Genomic DNA, 27,272 nt, shown 5'->3' with positions numbered 1-27,272 from the left:
TTTAGACACAGAAGCACTCTATACCCTCAGATGATGGCAAATTTTCAAGCTTTGACATTAGATAAGATTGTTCTGGGCTTTTTTCCTTTTATTCTTCTGTATTGTGAAATGGAACACATATAGAAAAAAATGCACAAAACATACATGTGCAGTTAACAAGTAATTATAAAGCAAATACCCATCCATATAACCACTCAAGAAATAAAATATTGCCAGTACGCACAGTGCCCTCCATGTGACTTCTCAGTCTCAACCCCTCTCCTGACTTTTATGATAATTTATTCCTTGTTTTTTTCTTTATAATTTTACTACTTATGTATGCATGGATTTTGTTTTACTTGTCTGTTTAATAGCTAGGAGTAATCCAGGTCATGCCTGATAAATAAGATGGGAGATCATTTTCATCAAAAAAAAAAAAGCAATGTTCTAAAGCAATGAGGGTGATGTTCTTCTGTTTCATGTAAACTAGGCATATTGAAAGAAATTCCAAAATGTGTACAGGCAACAGCTGTATAAGGACTTTGATCGTTTGAACATATTAATCTGGTTCCTCTATTCATCTGTTGATCTCACTATGTCAGAATCCCACCTAATTATAGCCTTGCCTTGTTAAACTGCATTGTTCCAAGTTTTATCTGTTTTGCTTTTCCTTCAGGGTGGACCTTAGTGTTCATGCCCTGAAAATATCTGTAAGGACCTGCGATCACTGTCTGCCCCGGGCCTCTCCACAGCACAGGTGTCTTCCATGTGAAGACCTTCCCTATAGTGGGAGAGTATGGAGTTATGTTTTTGAGGAAATACTGTGGAAACTGGAAGATTTTCCCCTCATGATTTTCTTACTAAGAATTGATTGCCTGTCTACCTAGAATGACACAGGTCAGACCTTCCCAGCTAATGGAAGGATGAGCAAGGCTACCTTTTCCAACTTTGTTATGGCCTCCTCCAGTCTTTTTTGGGTAATGTCCAAACCTTCTCCATTCTTATATTAGAAAAGAGAACCAAATAGATAATTAATTGTTTAGACTAATTAATTCTTTAGAACGGAAATATTAACATGAGTTTAGTTGGCCAATGCTTAGGCATTGCCAGGGTCTATGTGAGCCCCCACACGTGAATGCTTGGTGAGAACATTTCACCTAAGCCAAGGTCATAGTCTGAGTCCCTTGTGGAGATGTTTAGACTAAACTCTAAATCCACTGATGGTATACAAAAAAAAAAAATGAAGGAAAAACTCTGAAAACCTATGGCATTATGAATAATAATGACATAGAAGATTAAAAATTGAGAGTAATTTAAAAGCCCTTTATTACCTTAAGTGCATTCTAGAGATAACATCTTTTAAAGTGAAAAGGAACTTGTTAGTCCTTAAATATCATCCATTTCATCTTTCTTGTTTACAGAAAAGAAGCATACAATAAATTAAATATCAGATTAATTTTTCTAATATTTGCTTAGGCTAATATTCAGTTGAATTTACATTTCCCAGTTACATGCCACCAGGTGTTGACATATGATGCAACCTAGAGACACATCAGGTAGCAGGGGTGAAATATACTTTATTTAGATCATCTATTCAGAAAACAGTGAGTGTTGACAGTAGGTTTGGGATTGGTGCTTGGGCCCCAACCAGGTGCTCAGAGTCTGTGCTGACCCTCTGTAGAGACTGATAGGGTCATAATCCTTGCAGGCGTGTTATAATACTACCGGGGATAGAAACTGAGTTCCCTGCTCAGCCTGTGTGTGAGCACCACTAGCACAGTTCCAAGAGCTAGAAAGCAGCCTAGTATCAACTCAGCATCCCTACTGAATGGTGTCTAAACAATTCAGCATGCCTGCAGATTTTAAAGGGTACTCCTTGCAATTCTCCTGATGTGATTAGGAAACTGTTTTAAAACTTTTGTTTTGTTTTGTAATCTAACCTGAAGGTGATGCCAGGTAGGCATTAACAGGCTTTGTTGGTGTTTTAAGTAATTTGTTAAACCTTTGAGTCATGAAATTAATTTTTCCATGTCGGTAATATTTTTTCACAGGCTCAGAAAAAAAGTTTGAATCAGACTTCCCCCATTTCCGCTTCCAAGACCACAGATGGCCTGAGACAAGCACAGATTCCTGGCCTCTTGAGCACCGTACTGCCAGGTCAGGAGCCTTTGTACTAAGCTCTCCTCAGTCCGTCCCTGACTTCCCAGACACCCAGGGATGCTCCTCTCACATCCCTCATTCTGCATGCAGTCTTTCTGACTCAGTCTCACCTCTCCTCTCATCATTCCTTTTTTTGTGTATCCTTTCCATGTGCATCTGTGTCATCATTTTATATGCAAGAAAAAAACACTTCTAAATAAATTATGATACATTAAATTATATGAAAAAGTATGCTGCTTATAAATAACAAAATCTAGTATTATATGGCACAGATGACTTTATAACTATCCTCATGTTACACACACACACACACACACACACACACACACACACAATACTTAGAACCCTACCCCCCACCTCGAGACTAAAAACATGGGCTGTCTTTCATTTCTTCTAAAGCTTCAAACACTACACTGCTCAATAAGTACTAGAAAGACAAAAGCGTGAAGCCTCCTAGTCAGTCCTCTGTTTGGGCCTCCCTTTCATTAAGTTGTGAGTATTTTAGGTTTCGCCAGTACTGACAGATTACTGGCTTGAAGCCTGTTCCTCAGACCCTAGATAATTGAGACTATCGCATTGACAGCTTTTATTTATTACCGTTTATTTATTTACTTCTATCACCTAAATAGGCTTTAATAATCCTTACCTCTGTCCCCAGAGATTTTGTGGATAAATATACTTCCTGCTCTGCTTCTTCACAGTAAGCATCCATAATAAAGAAATCTCTTTCAGAATATTCCATAATCTGTGTACATTAGATTTTAGGGTTATATGATGGGCCTGATTCACAGTTTCTGTTGAACATTGTCTTATGTGTTAATTCCAATAGGGCAAGATTCTGGAAGCAAAGTTTTACCAGCGTCCTTAGGAACCACACAGCCACAGCAGGAAAAAGTAGTTGGATCATCTCCTGGTCAGCCAGCTGTGCAGGTAGAACACAGTTTGCATTGCTTCTTCTTAATGTTTAGCATAATTGAAAGAAAATGTAATTGTCATCTTGTGCTTGGTAGTTGCTGCCTGGCATCATCTGCACGGCCAGCGCAGTCTCCTTGCGTGCCCACAAAAGCGTGCTCACTGATGACCCCAGTGGGCCAGGTCTTGTTATGTTGATGTTTATAGGATGAATGCGTCTGTCCTGTTTCTCACATATTTACAATGCTATCTTTTCCTCATGAATTTATAATATACCAGCAACCAACACATAGTAGGCACTCAAAAAACGTAGTTTTCTGTTGAATGATATTACTCATTACTGTATCAAAAGTAGATCTGTTCCTCTTAGTTATACCAAGAGATTTTTTCTGCAGTGGCAACCAGGAATGTGTGAAGTAGTCGGTCCCTGCCGTCTTTTAACCCAACCACTGATAAAGGAAGGAAAACAAAGTTTTGTTTTCTGCTTACAAAGGCCTTAATTTCTTCATCAAACTTAGCAACTAATAGCTTAATGAAACTTGTTCTAGTCTGGGCCTGCCTGGAGTACTCAGTGAAGGGTCTGTTTCAGTTCTCAGGTTCTGATGCAGCATATTTGTTTCCTTAACATGACATAGAAATGCCCTACTAGATCACACGTCCAAACTAATAGGAGCTCGAAAGTGTTCGCTTCCTTATTTACCACCGAGAAGATGAATTAAGTAATATCCACTGAATTTTCAGATGTTCCTGGAGTCGGTACCCATAAATATATTTTTTCAAAAATATAATGATGCTTTTGTAGAGGAAGTTGGGGATTCAGGCTTTAAGGTACAAGCTGTCCTTCCAAGGAACTGATAGGACAGCATTCTGTAATCTTGACACAGTGTGACTTTGCTACATGAGTCTATGGACTTGCTTGTTTGATGTTTTTTTAGCAAGTCAAAAGTCTGCATTCTTAGAATATGCTCTTGATAAGGAGTTGCAAATATTCAAAACATAGTGAACTTTATGTGTAACTGTATTCTGTTTATTTTTTCAAAGAAGGAAATAATAAGGGGTATGTTTTATCTTTAGGTGGATGGTCATTCAGGAGGACAGAAGAGGCCTGCTACAAAACAACTAACTAAAGGAGCTTTGTAAGTGACCTTGGAAATGACTTATTTTGAACATTTCTCTAGGTTCCTAACCTTAAATACATATACAACAGAAGTCAAGTTATAATGATATATATACTATTTTTTAAATATACTTTGAAAATCTTTCCCTATAGTTTGTTTCCATTATATAAATAATATCAAAAATAGTTTGAGCCTACTGTTTGCTCTTTTGTTCTTAAGAAGAATTCTTTGCCCTTTTAGCAAACCACATACCCTTTGGTTGGCCTAAGCGTCTCCAAGAGAAGCATGGTTTAATAAACTCCTATATTCAGAAGAGAAATATTAGCATAATCTTAGTTGGCCAATGCTCAGGTATTGCCAAGGTCTATGTGAGCTCCCGCACGTGAGCTCACTGTCCGAACACTATGCTTTTGAAGCCAGGGCCATAGTTTGAGTCCTCTATGGAGACAATTAGACCAAACTCTAAACCTACCATGGTATACCAAGTATAAAATTAAAGAAAAAACAGAACTGCTGTACTATGAATAACATTCCTGTATGTCTTATTTTCTTTGCATGCAAAGGATTAGATTTCCTAACATGACTCTCCATTGACATTGGCCATTTCTCTTTTAAAGCATTCTCCAGCAGTTACAGAGGGACCAAGCCCACGCTGTGACACCTGATAAAAGTCAGTTCCGATCACTAAGTGATGCGGTGCAGAGGCTACTCTCCTACCACGTGTGCCAGGGCTCCATGCCCACTGAGGAAGACTTGAAGAAAGGTAAACAAGCTATAACCCCAGGCTGCCACTTTGATACCAAGTGCCCTCTGTGGATGCCCCACAGAAGAGCGAGAGCCACGTAGCCTCCAGATGTTATTATCCAGGTCACTGTTTTCAGTCACAGACCTAACTTTTTCCTAGCATAATTGATTTTGCAGTCCTGGTTTAGGGTTGTGACTTATTCTCAATATTCTGTGAAGGTTTATCCAAATGTCAGAGTACTTTGGGGGGGGCAGTGACTCCAAAGCATTGTTTGATCTGCTGGCCATAGATGGGATGGTTCTGAACTACGTACTGTGTACGGTGGTTTAGATATAGTCCTTGTATTTAGGCAGAATTCATATCCTTAGCTCTCACTACCAATTTTATGAGTTAGATAGGTCCTTTAGCCCCCACAAGCATTCTCTGAGGTTACAAAGTGAGTACAAGGCATTGCTGTATGTCAAGAAACTGGCAAAAATAAAAAATAAAAAAAAGTTAAAGATAAAGGCCCCTTATCCCAACCTAAAACTCAGCCCATTCTGATGCAACTTGGTTCTGCCCTCCTTCCCACTACCATTCCAAAGACTTGACTCCGTTAGTTCCCCGACACAGTGTTGTGGTCTCGGTCAGTCCACTATGAGCTTCCCTGGGAAGTCCAGGGAACAGGGAATAGATCCAGCGTTAAACAGGGATGTAAGGACTCTGAGAAGAGTGAAGTACAAATGTGAGACCTTTGGAGACCAACAGACAAAGGGCAGAGCCACAGCACCATGACCTACAGAATATCATTAACTAGTTTGTGTCTTTACATAAAACTGGTCTGTCCAGCCCAGACAGTTGGACTTCACTGTTTCAACTGTTTTAGTTTTTCATACTATTAGAAGGGAGTGGAGGCTGAGATCATCTAAACAAGTGGATCATTCTCTATGCGTTGATATTTATTGCTGGTCTGTGCTATATGGTTTTCTTTTATAGGTGATTTTTTTGGCTTCTTCATTAAAGGTAAAATAAACTAGTATTGAAATTAGTTTCCATGATCACATTACCAGTGGGACAGTGAGGGAAAGCAGTGCAGAAGCATGTTGTTTAACCAAGGCAGAGCTAATCTAAAGAGAGAAAATTGCCACAGACAAGATGTGTTTGAATAATGGAAGAGTAATGCATTTCAATCCTAAGAAATTTAAGACCTGGTGATTTGCACTCTCTTACTGTTTTCTCTCTCTCTCTTTTTAAAGTCGACAGTGAATTTGAAACAGTTGCCACTCAACTCCTAAAAAGGACCCAAGCTATGCTTAACAAATACAGATGCCTGCTCCTAGAAGATGCCATGGTAAAATTCTGCTACCAAATGTATTTGTTTTTTAAATCCCACAGGTCACAGCTACTAATTCAGAAAGAAAAACTTCAAGGAATCAGAGTTTCCCAGTATAGTTTAAAAGGCACAGATATTTGAGATTGTAGAAAAACTTACGTCTGACTGTTATGCTACTGACAGCAGTCAATGTACCTACTGTGCTTTACATGGTCGATCACAATCAATGTTACTGTAGCTGTTCCAAATGAAGAAACTAGGGCTTTGTTTAAATAATTTGTCCGGGATCATATAGCTAGTAAGTTTATAGGGTAGTTAGCAGAGCCAGGGTACAGACCAGGACCGTCCCACCGCCTGGTCCCCACTCTGATGCTGCCTGCTGCCTCTCACCAGCTCAGAGATGGGGAAGAAGAGTGGCAGCACTGCCAGTGGAGGTTGTTGAGAATTGCATCTGAAAGGACTTGGTGATGACGAATGTTAAAATTAGTTTTGTCTTATTTTTAATTATGAGAGATTAATAGCATGCCATAAAATTCCCACTTAATTTTAAAATGTACAACTTGATGGTTTTTAGTATATTCATAGATTGTGCTGCCATCACCACTTTCTAATTCTAGGACGTTTTCATTACCTCAGAGAAGAACTGAAACTGGTTTTAAAGCACCAGTTAATCAGAGAAAGGAGTAAGATATTTCACAAAATGATGGGGAGACCACACCTATTCTCAGATTTTTAAAAGCAGTTCTAAAATCATATCGGCTTTAACCTATAAATTGTTCTCTTACAAGTGGTTTTCAATTTGAGATCAACTTTGAAAATGTACCTTAGGGAATTAGTTGAAGTACATTATCTATATATGCAGTATATTGTAAATAAGTATGTATGTGTGTTTGTGCTTACCTAAATATATATATGTTTACTAATATATTTTAACTTAAAATTATGCCTCCAAAGTCTGAAATAGTTGTTCTTATATTGAAAACCATTTCTAAAATAAAACTCTGAGACATCAAAAAGACTATCATTTTTGAAGAGAGGACCACTTATTTGGTCCAGTTATATCTGCCATGAATTTTCGTGTTAAGTAAGACCCAGAAATATAATTTAAGATATGATTCTTTACAGCAAAAAAAGGAAAACCTTAATTAAAAACAAAAACAAAAACAAAAAACATAAAGTGTAGCAAAGTATAAAGTAAAAGGTCATCCTAAGGAAAAAATTCCCAACATATTATTAGCAGAGAGGGCAATAAGAAAGGTGCAGAACAGTGTGTATAGTTGCTACCATTTGTGTGCAAAAAAATACAAAGAAGAATGTAAATGCATGTGTGTGCATAATATGTCTTTGGAAGAGTGTATTAAACTGCAAGGTATAGGGTGCCTCCAGGGAGAGGCACTGGGAAGCGGACGTGGTGCATAGTGGAGGCAAAGAAGAAAAGCTTACTTTTCACTTCCCCTTTATTACCTTTTGAATTTTATGCCAATGCGTAAATTATAGTTTTTAAAGAATGCATCTTATGTGGCAAGGGAAAATGTAACTAAATGGAATATGACATGTCTAGAGCCTAAACATTAAGTTCTCATTTCTGATTGCTTTATTTGTTCCAAAGATACAGTGAGATGTTTGCATTTGTTAAAAGGCACCTGAAATGACTGGACTCTCTCATTTTCAGCGGATCAATCCCTCTGCTGAGATGGTGATGATCGATAGAATGTTCAACCAGGAGGAAAGAGCGTCTCTTTCCCGGGACAAGCGTCTGGCTCTTGTGGACCCTGGTAAGATGCACCAGAGTGAAGAGAGGAGTGTTCCCACTGTGGTTCAGGGGCCATGGGCCTTTGGGTAGTCTCTCTGAACCCACCTTTGATTAGAAACCTGAAAGAACATGAATTTTGGGGGGAAAAAATCCAGAGTTGAGAGCAGGATATGAATACTCTGCGAAGGTCTATATTGTACAAAATCCAAACTGGAATTTTACATTCAGTTCATTATTTTTTCCCCACTTTTAAACTTCTCAGTCTTTCTCTAGTTTTTGAGAATGAAATTAAGTCAGAAGCCTTTCCAGAAGCAATTAAACCTAAGCAAATTACTGAGCTGTCTTACTATGTGCAAGGCATTGGTTGGGGAAAAAAATTAGTAAAAAAAAAGGGCCCCTGTCCTTAAGATAGGAAATTATAATGTTCCATTTAAGTACTTTTCTCTTATCCCATCAGTTTTCTGCTAATTGCATACATGTTAGATTTGACCCACATTCTGCCTTTTAAAAAGGAATCCTCTTTACTTTTTTCTAGCCTCTAAAAATTTTTAAATCAAATAACATTATAACAATTCATGGAATGTAGATTTTACTCATGCTTTTTCCATCCTACAAAAGAAATGTTTTTATTCCTCCAGGTTTTCTTCCAGTTCTGGTTCTCATTTACATACGTCATTTGTATATAGTTATAATCATATGTCATATGCTAGACATAATTTTTATTTGAATTTCTTCCATTTAATACACCTGAAGTTTTTATCATGTTGCTTTAGTCTTCAAAATAATATTTAATAAAATTTTAATATATTAATTTGATACTTGAGCTAATCCATTCCCCTATTATTGGACTATTACAGTAAGTCTTCACTTAATATCTTGGAAACTGCAATTTAAAGCAAAACAACTATAAGGAAACCAGTTTTATCATAGACTAATTGATATAAACAAGAATTAAGTTCCTACAGCATTTTTTGATCACAAAAACATCACCAAACTTCTAAAGAAAGACCAAAAATACTTCTAATAGTAAACATTGAAATAAATGTGAGCTATACACACATTTAATAAAGATTAATAAAAATAAGAGAATTATTTTCCAACCCTGAACAGGATGGCCTTCCATCGCACAGCACACTCACACACTCACACCCATGCTCACTCAGACTGGGACAATGTAGACACCCAGTTTACCTCATGAGTACATCTTTGGTGTGTGGGAGGAAATCGCAGTATCTCGAGGAAACCCACAGAAACATCGAGAGGACATGAAAACTCCACAGAGACAGTGGCCCAGCCGGGAATCAATTTTTTTTTCCATCAATGATACAACAAAATGATGTTGAACAAAGCAGTGTTATTTGAGGACCTGCTGTATTCTCCTGTGACTTTACTTCCATTCCTCTAACGTCCTTTCTGATACTTAAAGGTTAAGGTTCTGCCTTGTGTTTGATGTGGCTCAAGAAATTTCCATAGAGAATAGATGATTCTTACCCTTAGTCTAAAGGGAGAATCTGAAAGAATTACTATATACTTAGGAGAATCCTCAAATCTTTCCAAAATAGAAGAGACTAATGTAGGATATATTCCTGTCCCTTTTTCTTAGAACCTGAAATCTCTTGCCTTTTGGTGAATTAGGTTTGTGGAGTAACCATCCTACTTTGTCATATCCCCCTGAGGCATGAATGTCATGTGGGCAGGGACATGCTTCATTCTCCTCTGTATTGTGCCTACATAGCCAGTGTTTATTGAATGGAATCAGCTATTTGGATTTCAAGGCTATATCCCCTAGATCTCTTATTTTGGGATTTGGTGAACAAATTCATTTCGTTTTCATTACTTCCAGAGTGAACACTTTCTCTGCCATTGCACGATAACAATAGTCTCCTTCTTCCCTCTGTGCCCTCAACCCCCTAAATTCTCACTAACATTTCTGTTGCTATCCTTAGCTCTTCAAGCTTAGTATAGTTCAATGCTTACTCATAGACACTGTTCCTCCACACCTCACTGTCCTTCCAAGCAGATATCATTTTGGATGCATGTTGACCTTCATTTTGTACTCCTAGCAAAGTAAAGCTAGTTATGCCAAGTCCCCTCACATGTGTCTAGAGGGACTGAAGTGCCATCTCCCAAAGACAAATAGTTGTATCCATCACACTCTAACCTACCCCACCCCCCACCAAAGCCTCATTCTAGGGCCCTCTGCTCCAAGGAAGAAAACAGGCTGATACTAGTATCTAATTTCTATTGTCAGACTGTTTCAAAGCAGTCATTAATTTAAAAACAACAACAACAACTTTAAAAATAGCAGTAAGAGGTCAAAGACAAAGTGGGGCTTTTTGCCTGTCCTGCTTTCCCATTTGTCATCAAGCAGCTACCTTTCAAAGAGGTTAAAGCTTCTTGTCTGGAGGCTGTGGCACCATAGCCTTGGTTACTTTTATAGGATGCCCCCTCAAGTAATGTGCTTCTGCATCTTCTTGGATGTAAAAGACTGACTGGGTGGGCTGGAGTGGGACGGCTTTGCCCCTGACCTACCAAGGGTCTGTTTTATTGTTCTTACTCACTCATTCGTTCATTAATGTTTTTTGTTTGTTTGTTTCCATTTTCAGAGGGTTTTCAGGCTGATTTCTGTTGTTCTTTCAAACTTGATAAAGCTGCTCATGACACACAGTTTGGCAGGATCGACCAGCATGGCAGTAAAACAACCAGCTCTCTCCATCTGACGTCCAAGGCCCAAAGCAGAGACCGAGCCAAACCAGGCCTGGCAGAACCAACGAATCATGACCAATTTCATCTAGTGCCTAACCACATCGTGGTCTCCGCAGAAGGAAACATTTCTAAAAAAACCGAATGCCTCGGCAGAGCACTGAAATTTGACAAAGTGGGCTTAGTTCAGTACCGCGGTGCATCTGAAGAGAAAATCAGCCGGAGAGACTCCATGAAGGGCAGCGAGTGCTCTCCCGGCCCTGAAGGGCACCGGAAAACCTCGTCCAGACCAGATCATGGTACTGAGAGCAAACTCTCAAGTATCTTAGGAGATTCTCACTTGGAGATGACATGTAACAATTCCTTCCAAGATAAAACTCTGAGGAATTCTCCAAAGAATGAAGTTTTACACACAGACATCATGAAAGGATCAGGAGAGCCCCAGCCAGACCTCCAGCTCACTAAGAGTTTGGAAACAACATTTAAGAACATCTTGGAACTCAAAAAGGCGGGGCGGCAGCCCCAGAGTGACCCCGCAGTTAGTGGCTCTGTTGAGTTAGATTTTCCCAACTTTTCTCCAATGGCTTCGCAGGAAAACTGCCTGGAAAAGTTCATCCCGGACCACAGTGAAGGCGTTGTAGAAACTGACTCTATTTTAGAAGCAGCTGTAAATAGTATCCTAGAGTGTTAATAGCAGCAGTCCTTCCCCCATCCCACCCCCCAGACCCCGCCCCGGACAAGTTGCAGTCTTTCCTGGCAAAAGCAAATGGAAACGGTCTCCTGTCTCCAGCCTGCGTGATCTTTCATCACAGGTTATTCTTTCTAATCTCAACCCTGTTCTTTGTTTAAGAGCAATACTCGTGGTGGTTACAGGGAGATCTTTTAGTAAAATGAATCCTTGTTAGAAAGCAGTCTGATAGGCCCTACACATTTCAAGTGTTCCAAAAGTGCTTATAGTCATTTTTTTTTAATTTTTTTAAAAAAACACTATAACTCAATGAGATCAAGTACACTTGGCCCTGGATAAAATTCTGACAATCATAAGTCATTTGCAAAGAACAGACTTATTAAAGAAAATCAAACAGGACTGATAGAAGCTACTTTTTAAAGAATATCCCACTGCATCTCCAAATTTGGGGTTTGGGGGTTTTTTTGTTGTTGAAGGGAGACCACATGGTTCTCCCCCTCAGCCATCTCCGAGCAGTACGTTGCTGGCCTCTCTGCTAGGGACCCCCCAGCATTGGTATAAGCAGCCCAGTAGCGCACAAGCAGGGCATTTGCAGGGCTTCCTTATTCATTGTTCAAGTGCTTTTCTGATGCTCCTGGAGCAAAAATCTTATGCTTTTTCAGCATATCCATGTTGAATTTCATCTAGGGAATGCTCTGTTCTTAGTAGCAACAGCATGACTTGAGATCATTTCACCAGGCTAAATAAAGGAAAATGGAAACCGGTTAAGTGGCACAGTGTACAGGGGAGGCCGGGATAGAGCCATGAGGAATATAATATGTATATATGTAAAAGCATATATATGTTAACTATTGAGAAAAAAAAAACCAAGCGTTTTGCATTTTATAATTGGAGATAGTCAACATACGATGTACGTTTTTGTTTGTTGCTGGGTATCGTTTCATTTAACCTCTCTTTGCACCCTCTCCCACAACAAATAGCCAAGCATCAAAAGCACTTTCATTTGAAAAGTATGTTGTAATTTTTCATTTTAAACCTTAAGGGGACTTTGGCCTTGTTTTTTTTTTGCTTCTTGTTGTCTGAGAACAGTAGTCACCCCCGGCAGCAGTCATTACCAAAACACAGATAAACCAAAGGTAACCAGCTAGCCCACCACGGAAAGGAGAGATCTGAGACACAGGATTCCCACTTGAGAGCCAAAGGACATGCCCCGTCATGGTTTGTGTTTGGCCCATGTTCATATTAGTGAACATGACTTATTGCTTTATTTATTTATATTTCTTTTCAGGGAGCATTCCCCATTTTCCTTTCTTGTATACTTGCCATAGGTCATCCCATTTTATTGTTACTTTCAGACTCAGCGTCACTGTAATCATCAATTATGTCCTGTCATTGGGAAAGCTACGTAATGGTATTTGATGTGCACTCTCACCAATGCCCATGTGCATGTATCCGAGCTGTTCAGAGCCAGAGTTCATTGTGGTTATAGCATGTACACACTCTCCCTCTTATGTGTATGCACTCTCTCATTTATTCTGTTTATCTCTCTGGCTTTAGAGGTGTACCCACTGGTCTCCACTCTAACACATTGCCAGGATCCGCTTCTGGCTGTCCCCAGAATAGGGATGACCCCCATTGTCATCATGTTGGGCATTTCTTTTCCAGATTGGCCTGTGATGGAAAGGAAGGCTTCTGATTACTAGAAACACAGCAACAGAAGACCTGTACTCACCCTGCCCTTTTTTCCACCACACACAGAAACCATGTGAGACAGCCAGTCTTCATACAAGCAAAGTACCTTCTCCCCACTCCAGTAGAAATTGGAAAAACTGGGCCATCTTTGGATTACCATTTTTTCCTTATTTGTGCCAATGTCCAAGTTGCAGATTTCCTCTTTTTCCTGTATTGTAACATATTAGAAAGATAAGTTGGTGTTGCCAGTCGGAACTTTCAGTTTGGGCAGCCCTGGGGTAACACCCTGCCCTGAAGCCCATGATCTCATAGGCTCTTCTTCCCTTAGAGTTCATGTTCCCCTAATTCCTAGTAAGACTTAAAGATGGTTCCCTCTGATCAAATTCTTCTCATTGTGGAACTTTCTACCTGGAAGCCTTCATGAAGGCCACTATTGAGTTACATTAATTACTGCGAATCAGTGGAATTCTTAAGAGACAAGATAAGCTTTGTGTACATTTGTCACCTCTCTTTCTTCCCTATCCCGCCCTGCTTCCCCAATCCTAGCTTTCCTATATACCATCTTAAAGGGTTTTTAAGCCCTAACACTTGTCTAGCAAATGGAGAGCCTAATCTACCAAAATGAAACTTGTAAATTTTTGTGTCTTTGTATGTACGTTTACTTTTTATGGAGGAAAGATTCTAGATAATGACAAATGAAGATTACGAAACGTGTTTTACTCCTGTGATTAGGTTATGCGCACATGGGTCATAACCCGCATGTCGAGCCCCCTCTGGTGAAGGGAGAAAGCTCAGCTTCCGATGGCCAACACTCAGTTGTTCAGGTTCATAGTCAAAGTTAAGTTTTAGAACTACTTGTACTCAGTAACAAAAATCATTTTTTTTTCTGTTGTTGTGGAAAAGTGTGAATTTGTTATTAAGCATTTGATTTTCTGTGTCCTTGAGTACTGCCTAAAGATAAAGCAAATTTTAAACTGGCAATTACGAAAAAGAACTATTTTAGCTCTGAAGAATTTAGTAGACTTTGTTAGATTAGGGAGGCCTTACAGACTGACTTGACTTAAAAGAGGACGCGTCACTCACTGTCAGTGTGGTGTGGGCTTTATTTGCTTAAATACCTTCATTTGTATAGTATGTCTCACTTGAAATTGCTTTGTATACATTTTGTAAAAATATTTATAAAATGTTTTGTAAAAAAAAGTATAACAAATTGCAGTTTATTTTGTTATGTTGGATAAATACTGTTAAAAGAAACCAGTCAGTAACTATATTGTTAATCCATGGTTAGGAAATGTTTAGTTGGAGATTACAAAATGAAACAACCATTGCAATACAGCCAAAGATTTGGGAAAATGTGCAACTGTGATTGTCTTGATTTTGCAAATAGGAATGGCTGCTTTTCCCAGAAGAAAAAGGTAAGTAAGTGCTCAGTGGGAGTTCTGTTAAAAATATTTACCATTGCCCAAAGTAGCATAACCAATGAAGCGGTAGGATTTTAATTGATGGGCCTTTCCAAACAGTTACAAATTAAAGTTGGTCAGTGAGAAAGTTTAGTCATGTACATCTCTGATATCCATCCCTCCTGTCACACAGGTCCTTAACTAAGGAAGGAAAAATGGGGCCATTTGAAAAGTTAGATAAGTGAGCTCAGTCTGCAGGAAGTTGTTTTCCATATATTCTTACATTTTGTTTCTGCAAGGACAAGAAGGCGAAGGAAGGGGAAAAAAGAAGAGGAAGGCTAAAGGATAGGTAAAGAAAACTATTTTACACTAAGACTTGTGCCAGAATTAACATTTTTTCTCTTTGGATTCACACATTTGACCAAATTGTGTTGAGAAATACTTCCGTAACCTTATCTGTAAAATCAGCCCCATGAGGCCCTCCTGAGTTCTTGTGTGACTCTACCTAAATTGTTAGGGAAACTAACAGAGGGTAAAATGTATTTCTGGGGGTGAGGGTATAGTTCTCTTTAAGGTTTTCTTTGAGGCTTAGAATTTATACTTATACCCCTTACTTTATGGTTTAATTGCTTCCCCCTGCCCTTAAAGCAGTAGCAGCTGAGCAATCAAGATTCTGCAGTAATCAATATATAAATATGAAGTTGTTCTCATATAAGTTGGAATAATTACTGCTAGAATAATTCCATCAGTGGATGGATCCCTTAATGTGGTTTGCAGTGTTGCCCCTCTTGTCAGCCTCCTCTTCTTGCTCAGGATAAATGTGTGTCCATTGTGACATTCTTGTTCATCTTCAGGCCCTTTGCAATGCAGGTTCCCCAGGAATGAAGAGTTAGAAGGAAGGATCATCTGGATGCTTAGTTAGGATCAGAGTCTCTATGTTCCCCAGGGACAGGACCAGAGGAAAGACCAGTCATCTTCCCTTGGGATGGTTAAAGCCCTCAGCCCTGTGTGTGGGAGGCCATGTTCCAGGAGAGGGGCCCTGGTACGCTCTAATGTAGAGAAAGTAGCCAGTGGATTATTGCAGGGGAAAGGAAGGGAAAAGAAAGGAACCCCATCATCTGAGGGCCCTGAAACAGCATTGCTCAGGCAAGACTAGCTCTGCTGTCCTCGGGGTGCTAGCCCCTAGGCGCAGGCTCCAGCTCTGCCTCAGCCCTGTGTGTGCTTCGAGACAGATAGGACTCCTGGGGATCCAGCTGAAGATGGAGAGCATTAACCACCAAACATATATCGAGCAGTTTACAGGCACTGTGTTAGACACTGGGGGTGGAGATTTTATATTTTTTTATATATGTGTGTATGTGTGTGTGTGTGTGTGTGTGTAATTTATTTATTTTATATATTTTTATATATATTTATATTATTTATAATATATATTATTTATATAAAATATATTATTTACATAAATGATATATATTATTTATATATATAAATAACATATAAATATATATATTATTTATTTTTTTTTTAGGTGTGATTTCTACTCTCAAGGAGCTTATGATCTAGAGAGGAAACAAGCCAATACTTACGTTACATTTGGGAACTGATTGGAGTTCAGGAGAGAAAAAATGAAAGCTAAAACTCTTCCAGACTGCCTCTTGGTAGAGAGCTGCAATCTGTATTTCCATGCCCTGCTTCTTAGTACAGTTTCCTGAGTTATGTTTGAGAAAAGACTATGATACTTCCTGGAGGAACGAAGATAGAGGAATTTTGTAATTACACTGATAAACGTAGAGAAATCGGGTTCGATATACATAAAATTGGTAGGGGCACATTTGTAGTATAAAGTGGATTCTATAATGTGAACAGCCTGTGTCTGCATTGCTACAGGTAAAAGGCCTTTATAAGAAATCCTAATCAGTTTTCCTGGTAGGTATGTGCCGTAGCCTGCCCTTTGAAAACAATTGCAAAGGCAAGAAGATCCTTAGGGAAAAAAAATCACTTAATGAAGGTCAAGTCAAGGAAAGCAGTGCAGCGAGGTGGACAGAAAGTGCCTTTGGCCCAGCAGAATGTGGAAACGGATCTCAGTACTTCAACTAACACGTAATCAGGTTACTCTCAGCCTCAGCTTCCTTGACTATAAACTAGGAAGACTTGTCCTGACCCTCTACTTCTTAGGGTGTAAAATAAGGTGTTTTTGAAGAAGTGTGGCGGTAGAAAAAGCTCATGTTCTATTATCCCTGAAATATCTAAGAAGAGGTTTGGGTTTTTCTGTTTTGATCTTATCTGCTACACACCGTCTCCTTACTCTAGCTTTCCTGTGTCTATCCTCAACTCTCAAAAGGCTGCCGCCCTTCATCTGTTCTCTCCTTTTTCCTTCCCACTTTTCCTCCCTTATGTTTGTTTTTCATCAGTATCAGAAGCTGTTGTCCGTGTTGTCTTCCCCAACTCCAGGCTCACCTGGCTGCTCTCACACTACAATAAGTCCTCACCGTCATCAATAGGTTCTTGGAACTGCAGCAAAACGACATATAATGAAACCAGTTTTACCATAAGCTAATTGATATAAATAAGATTTAAGTTCCTAAGGCACCTCATCAATGTTATAACAAAACAAGGTTATTTGAGGACCTGCTGTAATCTCTTTCCTATCTGCTTCCTGGTAACCCATGTCACTCACTCTCAGAGAAAGCAAGGAAAGCTTGAAACAAAACAAAGTTGGCTACAAGAAGGGTCATAATCCAAGAAAGTGTCTTGGGGCAGATGGGACATTACAGATGAAGCCCCCTTTTTGGATGTGTTGGGTGTGGTATTAAGTGAAAAAGAGTAGGATTCCAAATAATCTCAAAGTGCAGACAATACTGACATAATATTGTGGGATGTGTTAACTAAAGGATCCTAGAGTCAATTCAGAGAACAACAAAATGTTGATCCTGGCAGGAGTCTTAAAAACATAGGCAAGTGGTTTCTAAAACAGGCAAGTCACAAGAACTTAACTACCTAGAGAGCTTTTTCTTAAACTAATAAATATACGATAAACAAAGGGCATACCACAAAATGTAAGTCTTCCTCCCACACCAGGTCCCACTCCCATTTCCCAAAAATAACACTTGCCCATCAATACTTGTATAGCCTTCCAAAATTATTACATATAAATACATCTGTAGTCAAAAAACAAAACAACAAAACAAACTAGGACCACTTTCATACACCTTATTCTGTATCTTGTAAATACAGTAAAATACAGACATTTTCCAAATCTGTGGAAATTATAAATCAAGATTCTTTGGTTGCAAGCAACAGAAACCAATCTGGCTAACCAGCATAGAGTTTTATAAGTAAGATAAGGATTGAAGGGAAGATTGAAAAAACCACCAGGCTTGAAAAAGACAAGAAAAAGGAAACTCCAGCAGTTCTCAGTAGGTGGAAATCTTTAAAAGATTTGCCCCAAACCTCCTACGTTTCTTCCATCATTACTGCTCAAAATTCGAAACCCAAAGGAGAGAAGTTTAAAGTCTTGTGTCCCCCCCCATACTGGGGAGCAAGAGGTTTGGAACAGTTCTTCCAGAGACCCTTTCAACTTATATATTGGGAGGGCGGTCATTTAGATTTGGTACTCCACTCCCACAAGAATGTACACACTGAGGGAGAGACCAGTCCACAAGAGAAATGGGGTACTGTTAGGAAATGGGAATGGACTTCAGCAGGCCAAAAAATGAAAAACACCTACCCCTGAGATTTAAGGACTTTAAGACCTGCCTCACTGCATATACTTTCATAGTCTTCCATAATTTAACTATTCCCTAGTGATGGACAACTGAAGTGGTCAAGAAAAAAGAGAACAGAGGCCTATGAGGACAAGCTAAGAATAAGATACTTGAGGCTATAAATGGCCATGCCATGTTCTCATTCAGTAACCTCATTTTGAAGAGAAAAAAAAACAAAACTCTTGTATCTTGCCTAGTGTTAGGGCACATGGTCGAAGCTCAGTAAACACGTGTTGTTAGTGAGTGATTTTTGGTTGAAGAGAACTCCGTCCCTTTTTCTCTGGATCAGTATGGTGGAATGATGGCTTTGGCATTGAGAATAAGTAGTCTCCTAGCACCATCTGCTGGCATTGGGAAACCTTTCCAGAATCCTGGCCTGCAAAAATCTTTTCAGCCAGTTTTGTTGATACCCCTCCCTAGTACTGTCTATCCCACAGAACCTACCTTTTATCTGTTGATAGGGGAAGTTACAAAATATTGCCTTATTTTTGTTCCTTGTTTACTATACGATAGAAGTCTTATACTTTGGTGACTCTTCTGTTTTTGGCTCTTTACAAAGAAAGACACATGATGAGGTGCTGAAGAATGAGAATGAGCTTCACAGCACAGTCTGTGACCTTGAGGATTATGTTGTCCTTTGACATTTATTACCAGGTAGTGAATTCTGTGCATGGCACTATCTTTCTGATTGCACCAATTATGTAACACATATCAATATGCCTTGAACTTAGTTAATAAGCCTCTGCTTATAAAGTGTCCATTGTTACGATAGGTGCTATAGAAGATAGAGAAGTATGAGACAAGTTCCCTGCCTCTCCAGTGGCCAGTCTAATTAGGGAAACCAAATAGTACAGGATAATCTGTGGTGATGCCTGTAATTGCTGTTAAATAATGACATTGCCCTAGACCCTTACTGTGCTAGACATTTGGCAATGCCTGGAGACATTTTTGTCACAACGGGTGTGGATGCTACTGGCAGGTATAAGTCTGAGATGCTGCTAAACATTCTATAATGCACAGGACAACCCCCCCTCCCCCCCAAGAATTATCTGGCCCAAAATGTCAATAGTGCTGAGACTGAGAAACCTGTGCTAGACCCTTAGGATCAGTGATGAGCAAGGCAAGCATGGTCCCTCCTGCTCTCCTAATATCATGGGGAAGATGTTAAAAATATAATAATGTCTTGAAATTCATGGAAAGGAAAGCGGTTATTCCAGAGCTTTGCCACTCGATAGACCTAAAGCACGGTCATCACTTTGAAGCGTGTTAAAAATGCAGAATATCGACCCAAACCCCCGACCCATCCCTTCCTGAATAAAAACCTGCATTTTAACAAGATCCTCAGGTAACTCATACGCACATTAATACTTGAAACACGATGCTCAGAAAAGACGGGACTTGAGTTGCTTTTCATTGTTTTATGAAGACCAAGAGAGAAGGAAACACATTCCAGGTGGTAAGAGACATATGACGGAAGGGTCTGCGATGGCAAGGAGGAATTTCTAGTTTTTGGTCTGGCACTAACAGTACTGACCGCTTACTGTCAGACTTTGTGCTAAGCGTTTTATATGGAGTAGCTCCATAACCATTTAACCCTTGTAAGGAAACAGCAACACTGTTAAAGTCTATTATTTCACCCAATTTATTGGTAAAGGAAACTAAGGTACAGATCAAGGGCCCACTGATGAAGCTGGGCGGATTGGGTCGGAGCTGCATTTTCTTACCATCCTAAGTCGTCCACAAACACCTCCACCCACACTTGAGAGCCAAAGCCATAGGCCCTCAGCTCTCTAACCAGCGAAAAGTCTACGGAGCCTGCCGGTGTTGCTTTCTGGAGTTGTGCAGCGGGACGAAAGCCGGAGGAGAGGCGCCCATCCGCCACCGGAAGTTGTAGGTGCAGTGTGGGAAGCGTTTCATTGTTTATGAACCGGCTACCAGGTTCGTGAGAGTATAGCTTAAATGAAAAGGGCTGGGTTTTGAAGATGACGCAGCCTTGGAAATGGTGTGAAGGATGCTCTGTGCAACTTTCGCCAGGAACTGGGGTCAGCAAGACCTCAGTGGTTCACTGCTGCTAAGAGTGCGCTTGCTAGCCGGACGTCAGCTAGAAGAGACGTCTCTATGGTCAAGCGAACATAGAGCGGTCCCTCTTCCCCACGTGGTGGGAGTACGCATGAGCGGGAGCGGCAGCATTGGAAAGATGGCGGAGGAAGAGTGAGTGTTTTCGTCTTTGAATCTCTAGAGTGGGGCCTTGAGCATCCAGTGCCATCCACGGTGTTTATCGGTGGCGGAAAATAAGGATACTTATGGACCGAAGGAAAAAGCACAGAAAGGCTCCAGATTATAGAGGGCGGGGTGAAGAGTGAGAAGCCGTAGAGTTCGGCGGGCGGAGGGGGCCATCCTTATGTTTGGGTTATCTAGTGGAGCGAGGACTGACCTTTAGCCAGCGGGCTGGAGGGTGCCAAGAGTTGGGTTTATCCAGCCTGACTTAGATATTTCCCCTGCAGGTAGGTCCCCTGCAGCCCCACAGGGTTAAACTAGAATCTCATTGCTGTTAGAGGCTGTAAAAGGCTGTGTCAGTAAAAGCAGCTTTAACGTGTACGAGGACTAATGGCTAAAGGGATCGTGATTTTTTAAGGCTTTGGGGCCGCGGGAATGTTAGTCTGTTTCGAGGACTGGGGTCAGAAACCACAGGTTTCGGGGGAATCTCAGTCCCTAGGAATTTAAAGACAGTAATGTTTTCCGAAGCCTAGGAAATGATTTGATAATGTATTGAAGATTCATTCCTAAATATTGTTGCTGATCTCAATTTTCCGTATTAGACAAAGAAAAAAGATCCCGTTGGTTCCAGAAAATCTCCTGAAAAAGCGGAAGGCTTATCAGGCCCTCAAGGCCACCCAGGCAAAGCAGGCGCTTTTGGAAAAGAAGGAGGTAATGGTGGGAAACCAGGAAGAAGTTATTAGAATTTGTATTTGATGAGTTTTATCTAGCACGGTTGAACTAGATTTGGTATTGACAGTTCCTTCCTCCATTGGTTCGATTGTATCAGGTGTATGGTTTATCAAACACTTTCCACTACTCTGGTAAAATACCAGAGTATTTAAGGAAAAAGTGGGATGGAGATTGTACCTTCAGGTTGATACCAAGTGATTTGAGAGACCAGACGTGCTTGTGTACCTGGAAGAAAACATTTTTTAAATATGCCAGTTTTGCTATTTGCTAAATGTTTTTGGATAAATATATATTTTGGAGGCAAGAAACAAAACAAGCTCATACTTGTTTTTTACTTTATGATGCTTAAGTGTTAGGTTCCATAAATGCTGGTTGGTGAACATTGGCTAACAGCATGTGAACTAATCGCTTTGTTTATCAAGAACTTTTTCCCTTCTCACATTTTCTCAACTACACTTTTACTTGGGTATCTCATTTTCTCCTTATATAAAAATAAAGGAGTCTGTTTGTTCCCTTCTGTGGCACATGGGAAATAAGCTCTATTAATAGCAACTAATGAATTATTGTGGAAGTAAAGATGACTAGAGACACAAAATGGTGATGATGGTCTGTTTGCCTTCTCTGTAGCAGAGAAAGGGAAAGGAGCTCAAGTTTAAGCGATTGGAATGGTTCCTACACGATGCCTGGCGGCAACAACGTGATAAAGTGCGCCTCAGACGACTAGAAGTGAAGCCTCATGGTCTGGAAATGCCAGATGAACATTCCTTGGCCTTCGTTGTACGCATCCAAAGGTAGGTAACTTGCCAGATTACGTGATACTGGAGTAAACTATTGATTCAGCTTTAGACCCCTTTCTAGGGAGATAAGATAATAGGTCTTTAGCCACTAAGGCAGGCTGTGCTAGGACAGAGTCGAGTACAACATAGGTCTTTTTCTTCAAGGTTGAGGAGACTGACGTTGGGCAAATAGACATGAAAGTACACTAAGTGCTATGAGGGTTGAATGCTGGATTGGAGAGAGGGTGCAGTGTGTGTACTGGTTGAGGAATTTGAAGCTGAGGCCTGCAAACTTGTAAAGAGTTCAGTGTTAGGGGAAGGCTTTTCAGCATAGATGCCAAAAGTTCTGAAGTGGGGTAATTGAGGTATCTTTCGAGAAACTGAACCAAGGTCAAGTAGGTGGAGCATAGTCAGTGCTAGGGAGAGTGCATAAAGCTTTTTACTCATGTAGTGGTATCTTCTGTACTCATTCCTACCTGCACATGCAACTCTGCCTCTTCCTAGTCCCCCTACCCAAACCAGAAACCTGTAGGCTCTATGTATTTTTGAGCCCTCTTTATTGACTTTCCTACCGCTGCTCATAGTCTCTTTCCTGGACTGTCTCATTAGTTTTCTAAATGGGTTTCCCTGCCTCTGATGTCATATTCTCGGATCTGTTCTCAGTGACTATCCAAAAGAAATCCGATTGTCTCCTTTACTTCAAAATTTCCCTAGCTTTCACTTCCCACAGAAGCAAGTACAGCTTCCTTAACTTGATATACATAGCCCTACACGGCCACCCCACACTCGTGCACTGCAAATTCAGGGACCATCTCTCTGTTCCCGTAGCACCTCAGGCATTGCTCCAAATCATGTGGAAATGATTTGCTTGCATAGCTGCCTCTTGCTCAGCTGAACTCTGTAAGGCACAGTCTGTCTTATTCTCTGGATGCCCAGTAGTGGCACACATTTATAGGTGCTTGTTGGACTGACATACACTAATTGAGCCTGACTTCCTCTGCTGTTTATTTCAGGATTAATGGAGTGAGTTTAATGGTGAAGAAGACCATTGCAAGGCTTCGCCTGAAGAAGATTTTCAGTGGTGTTTTTGTCAAAGTGACCCCCCACACTATAAAAATGCTGCGTGTAGTGGAACCTTATGTGACCTGGGGGTGAGTAAAGTTGTTTTGTGTGTGTAAATGCGCATCGGATTGTATTTGAACATATTGAGAACATCAGGATGCACAGGGTACTGTTCTCCAAGAGTCGTGTTGCTGTGTTGAAAGAACATTTAAGTAAAGGGTCACCTAAAGCCAAAGTCCTAGACTGTAAGCCAAGACATGTTTTATTTTTGCCTGGGAAATAAATGTTTTGCCTGTTGAACATTTATATCCATAAATTTAATTTCTAATCATGTTAGTCAGGGACACTGGTTTTTTACCTCCTCACTGTGTATTCCCAAGCATCCCAACTGCCATGTGAGTGCAGGACATTTCCTGGTGAGTGCTAGGAGTAGTTGGGAGAATCTTCAGCCAGGCCACAGGAATGAGTAGCCAGTGTATCGCCATGTGCCAGGGGATGGCTAAGCTGTATTTTATAATGCATCACATAGATTTCCAAATCTGAAGTCTGTCCGGGAACTCATCTTGAAACGTGGACAAGCCAAGGTCAAGAATAAAATTATCCCTTTGACAGACAACACAGTGATTGAAGAGCACCTGGGTGAGTGTTGCATCATAGGGGTCAATTTTAGCAGAAAGCAAGGATCTTTGGTGGTCTTGTTGTGGGAGGGTCCCAAGAGCCTCCTAGCTCTGGCATAGGAGAGCCTCATAGTACATGTTGCAGAAATATTAAATAAAGAAAACTGTTCCTTTATGTTTCCTAGGGAAGTTTGGTGTCATTTGCTTGGAAGACCTCATTCATGAAATTGCCTTCCCGGGCAAGAATTTTCAGGCGATCTCAGGGTTCTTGTGCCCTTTCCATCTCTCAGTGGCCCGTCATGCTACCAAGAATAGAGTGGGCTTCCTTAAGGAGATGGGCTTACCTGGCTATCGAGGTGAACGCATCAATCAGCTCATACGGCAGCTGAACTAAACCCAGGTAAGACAGGGCTGCAAACTTACCTTGGGCTGACTTTTTATAGGCTATGCCTTGCCACTTAAAAATTCTCTTTGCATTTATCAGTATTTGAGAGTAACTTTGGCATTGAGGGTGGAGAGGAGCCTGGTATTTACACATCTAAAGGATGGAGATGTGCTTGGAAGAGTGAATGCCTGGTTAGAACATGGGGCTATGTGTATTCAAGAGTTACAGGCTAGAAAATGTTGAGTGACAACAACAACAACAACAATCTATTGCTATGATTATTTAGCTGGAAATGGGGAGAGAATAACACTGAAAACTAATTTCAAAAGGATTTGAAGATCAAAACCATTTATTTCCTTGAAGGAATCTTAACTCTTTGAAATTGCTCTTTATTGTTACTTTTAGGTGCCAAGTCAGTAAATTTGTATTAACGAAATTGTTTTTCCTCCCAGGATATCTAAAAGCACAGTGCATTGGAAGCATGTGTTTTCGTTTTTTGGAATTATTATCCAGTATCTTCAAAGAAGATTATTTTCTGCTATAGCCTCAGAAACTGGAGGGGGAAGTCAGGGAAAATATAGTGATGTTCCTTGCAGGCCCTTCTCATCAAAGCCCAATTTCAAAGGAAAAGTCCCAGTGTTTTCCACGTTGGCCGCTGCTGCCACCTCTGAAATCGACAAAGGACTCATGCCACAGAGAAAGGGTCCTGCTTCATCACATCTGTCCAGGCGTTTAGTGTTGATGAATGGATACCCAAACATGAATGCAAGATGGCAGTGGGCTAGGACTACGGGCATACTTGAACCTGGGTGTTTCCAAGGCCTTGTTTTGTAAAGAACTTTAAATACAGTTAGAAGAGCACAAAAACTGCTCAGTTGTCTTTGCTGTGAATCCATGTTCTAACTTTTCAGTGACATGAGTTTTGCAAGCTCTCAGGCTTGGCTGGTTCTAAGTATATCCAGTGGCTTCTTTATCTTATCCTGCAGTGGGCTTCATCCTTTTCCGGATTTTAACCTATTCTCGGATCTGTGAGAAGGGAAGAACCCTTTCCCCAGGAAAACATGCATAAACTCAAAGTTTTGCTTGGAAATTTAGACTGTTTGTAGACTATTCTCAGGGACCATGCACCTTATGTGAGGAAGTCCTGTACTGTCCAAATTGGTTACCCAGGCCTTGACCTTGCTAATCTGCTTCCATGTCCTATGGAAAACCAGAGCTTTCTAAAATAGCTTTTTCTATTCAAACCAGAGTGTTTCCTATTAAGAACATAGTGCTAGAGTGTGAGCCCCTGTGCCATCTTTAACTTGGAAATACTCACCATTTATTTCTGCTGGGCTTCAGGATGGAATTTTCTAGTTTCCCTGGTGATCAGTCTTCTACGTAAAAAACCCAAATCAGGGAAGACTAAACCCTTTTCTTGGTTTAGCATGAATGGAATTAACACTATTTGGCCTTTTAGGCCTTAGACAAGCTTCGTTGGAGCCTTTCCTTGTATATTCTAGGCTCTGGGCTCCTGCCGAAGTATCGCTCTCTACCCTGATGGTAACGATGTAGTACAGCCGTCCCCAGCCTTTTTTGGTTGGGGACCGGTGCTCCTATGAGAATCTAAAGCCTAATCTGAGGTGGAGTTGAGGGTGTGATGCCAGCACTGGGGAGCAGCTGCAAATACAGATGAAGCTTCGCTTGCTCGCCTCCTGCTGTGCGGCCCAGTTCCTAATAGGCCAGGGACTGTTACCCGACCATGGCCTTGGGATTGGGGACCCCTGATGTAGTAGACCGACACTAGGGTTCTTGGGGACGTTAATTGTGAAAAGGCCGTGGTCCTGCTTGTGTTCATCATCTGTCCGCCCGAGTCTGCACCGTTCATATCACTCAGTTGCCTTAACCTGCTATCTAAGCAGTTGGTGAGGGTATGCCAGGCCCACGTGAAGACTTGGAAATGTTTAGCCATTGTGTCCTTTGGTCCCTTAAGATCAGCTTTGCTGCCCTATTGGCTCATGGGGCCCTCAGACATACCTGTGAGATTGAGTTAGTATAACAATGTCTTAGAATGTGCCAGGTTGTGAGGTAATTAATTGAGTTGATTGGCTCAAGAGTTAACTTGCCAGGAATAGGTGTTACTTAATACTGTAAAGCATTGTGAAATCGGATTAAAGTGATATATCAAAAGTCATGGGAATGTTTCCACTCTTGCCTGTAAAATAGGGCTGATGTAGTCTAGCCTGTCTTCCTCCCATGGTGGTTAAAAGAAGCAAAATAATAGTTTTTAATTTAAAAGTCTGTATAAGAGGTTATAAAAATTACACACTTCTATGTCATGTACCATGGTATACCATCCTGAACAAGTGGGACTATCCTTATTTCTGAGAAAAAGTAGGCCTATTACATAATCTAAATTCGTGTATACATGATATGTCTAGGTGTAGGGAAATGAGTTTAAAGAGACTGACTTCAGATGGTGGTTGTAAGAACTTTTCCTCTAAACATCTAACCCTTTGCCAGACCCAGCTGGTTCACAGAGCCAAGTGTTGTGTTTTTGTTGGCTTATTTTTTTAAAATACTTTTGGATTTTGTCAGTTTAATGTATTTTTGAAGTCATTCCAGGGCCAAGTTTTATCAAACCTTTTATTAACTGCCTATCTGGAGAATGGCTGTCTAAAATCAAAATGCCACTCGAATCTCAAATTCACTTCTGCAACCACCAGAATAAGCTGAAGCAGGAGATAAACACTTATGTTCTCAACATTCCTAAGAAAGTTTTCCAGACCCCATTAGTATGTCCTAAGTAGCATTTTAAAAATGGAAATACATCTATAAATCGCAGATAGTTAAGTATGAGACTTGTTTCAAGTAGGTATAAGGACTGAAACAAGGTTTAAAAGAAAAATTTTAATGAGTATCATGGTGCAGAAGTACGGATACAAACATGGGGATGCAAACACGGATGATGCTCCCAGGAGGCTTAAGTCCAGTTGAGACAGGTCAGGGCGAAAGCACAAAAGATGAATATCTGGTCAGTATTCGAATATCAGTCTGGAGTTTATGCAGAACAGTCACGCCCTCCAAATCTCAGCTGCTGAGGACTTGGAGCCTCAGGACCCCACGTGTGCCAAATACAAAGGTGCTCTTGAGTCCGCTAAGCCCAGCTCCTCCAGGCGCTTCTGCTACCCGTACCTGAGGGTCGGAGGGGCCTGTGGCCCGGGTCTAGCAGGGCGGTTGCGCGGGTGCCTTGGCCGAGCCTGCAGCCTCCCAGGGCT

General features: G+C 40.6%; 2 protein-coding genes across 5 annotated transcripts in view; both read left to right on the top strand.

Moving 5' to 3' along the window:
• BICRAL (BICRA like chromatin remodeling complex associated protein) overlaps window positions 1-14,419 on the top strand; it is a 93,774-nt gene extending 79,355 nt beyond the window's left edge. For all 4 annotated transcript variants that reach the window (XM_039854656.1, XM_039854655.1, XM_039854657.1 and 1 more), the window contains 7 exons: window positions 2,031-2,136; window positions 2,969-3,069; window positions 4,126-4,187; window positions 4,787-4,932; window positions 6,150-6,244; window positions 7,899-8,001; window positions 10,586-14,419. In XM_039854656.1, coding sequence (XP_039710590.1) covers window positions 2,031-2,136; window positions 2,969-3,069; window positions 4,126-4,187; window positions 4,787-4,932; window positions 6,150-6,244; window positions 7,899-8,001; window positions 10,586-11,373 — 1,401 coding nt within the window. In that variant the 3' untranslated portion in view covers window positions 11,374-14,419. The remainder of the gene's footprint in view (window positions 1-2,030; window positions 2,137-2,968; window positions 3,070-4,125; window positions 4,188-4,786; window positions 4,933-6,149; window positions 6,245-7,898; window positions 8,002-10,585) is intronic.
• A 5,799-nt stretch (window positions 14,420-20,218) lies between these two features.
• RPL7L1 (ribosomal protein L7 like 1) lies at window positions 20,219-24,885 on the top strand. Its single transcript, XM_039854187.1, has 7 exons — window positions 20,219-20,437; window positions 21,046-21,154; window positions 21,803-21,966; window positions 22,965-23,102; window positions 23,543-23,652; window positions 23,816-24,030; window positions 24,468-24,885. Exons 1-6 carry the CDS (start codon window positions 20,238-20,240, stop codon window positions 24,022-24,024), a joined length of 930 nt encoding a protein of 309 aa, XP_039710121.1. The 5' UTR covers window positions 20,219-20,237; the 3' UTR covers window positions 24,025-24,030; window positions 24,468-24,885.
• Window positions 24,886-27,272: the final 2,387 nt, after the last annotated feature.

This window comes from Pteropus medius, unplaced genomic scaffold (genome assembly GCF_902729225.1).
Source record: "Pteropus medius unplaced genomic scaffold, Ma_sr-lr_union100, whole genome shotgun sequence".
NCBI classification, from domain to species: domain Eukaryota; kingdom Metazoa; phylum Chordata; class Mammalia; order Chiroptera; family Pteropodidae; genus Pteropus; species Pteropus medius.
Note: the sequence above shows the minus strand (reverse complement) of the source record. Positions and strands in the feature narration are given on the sequence as shown.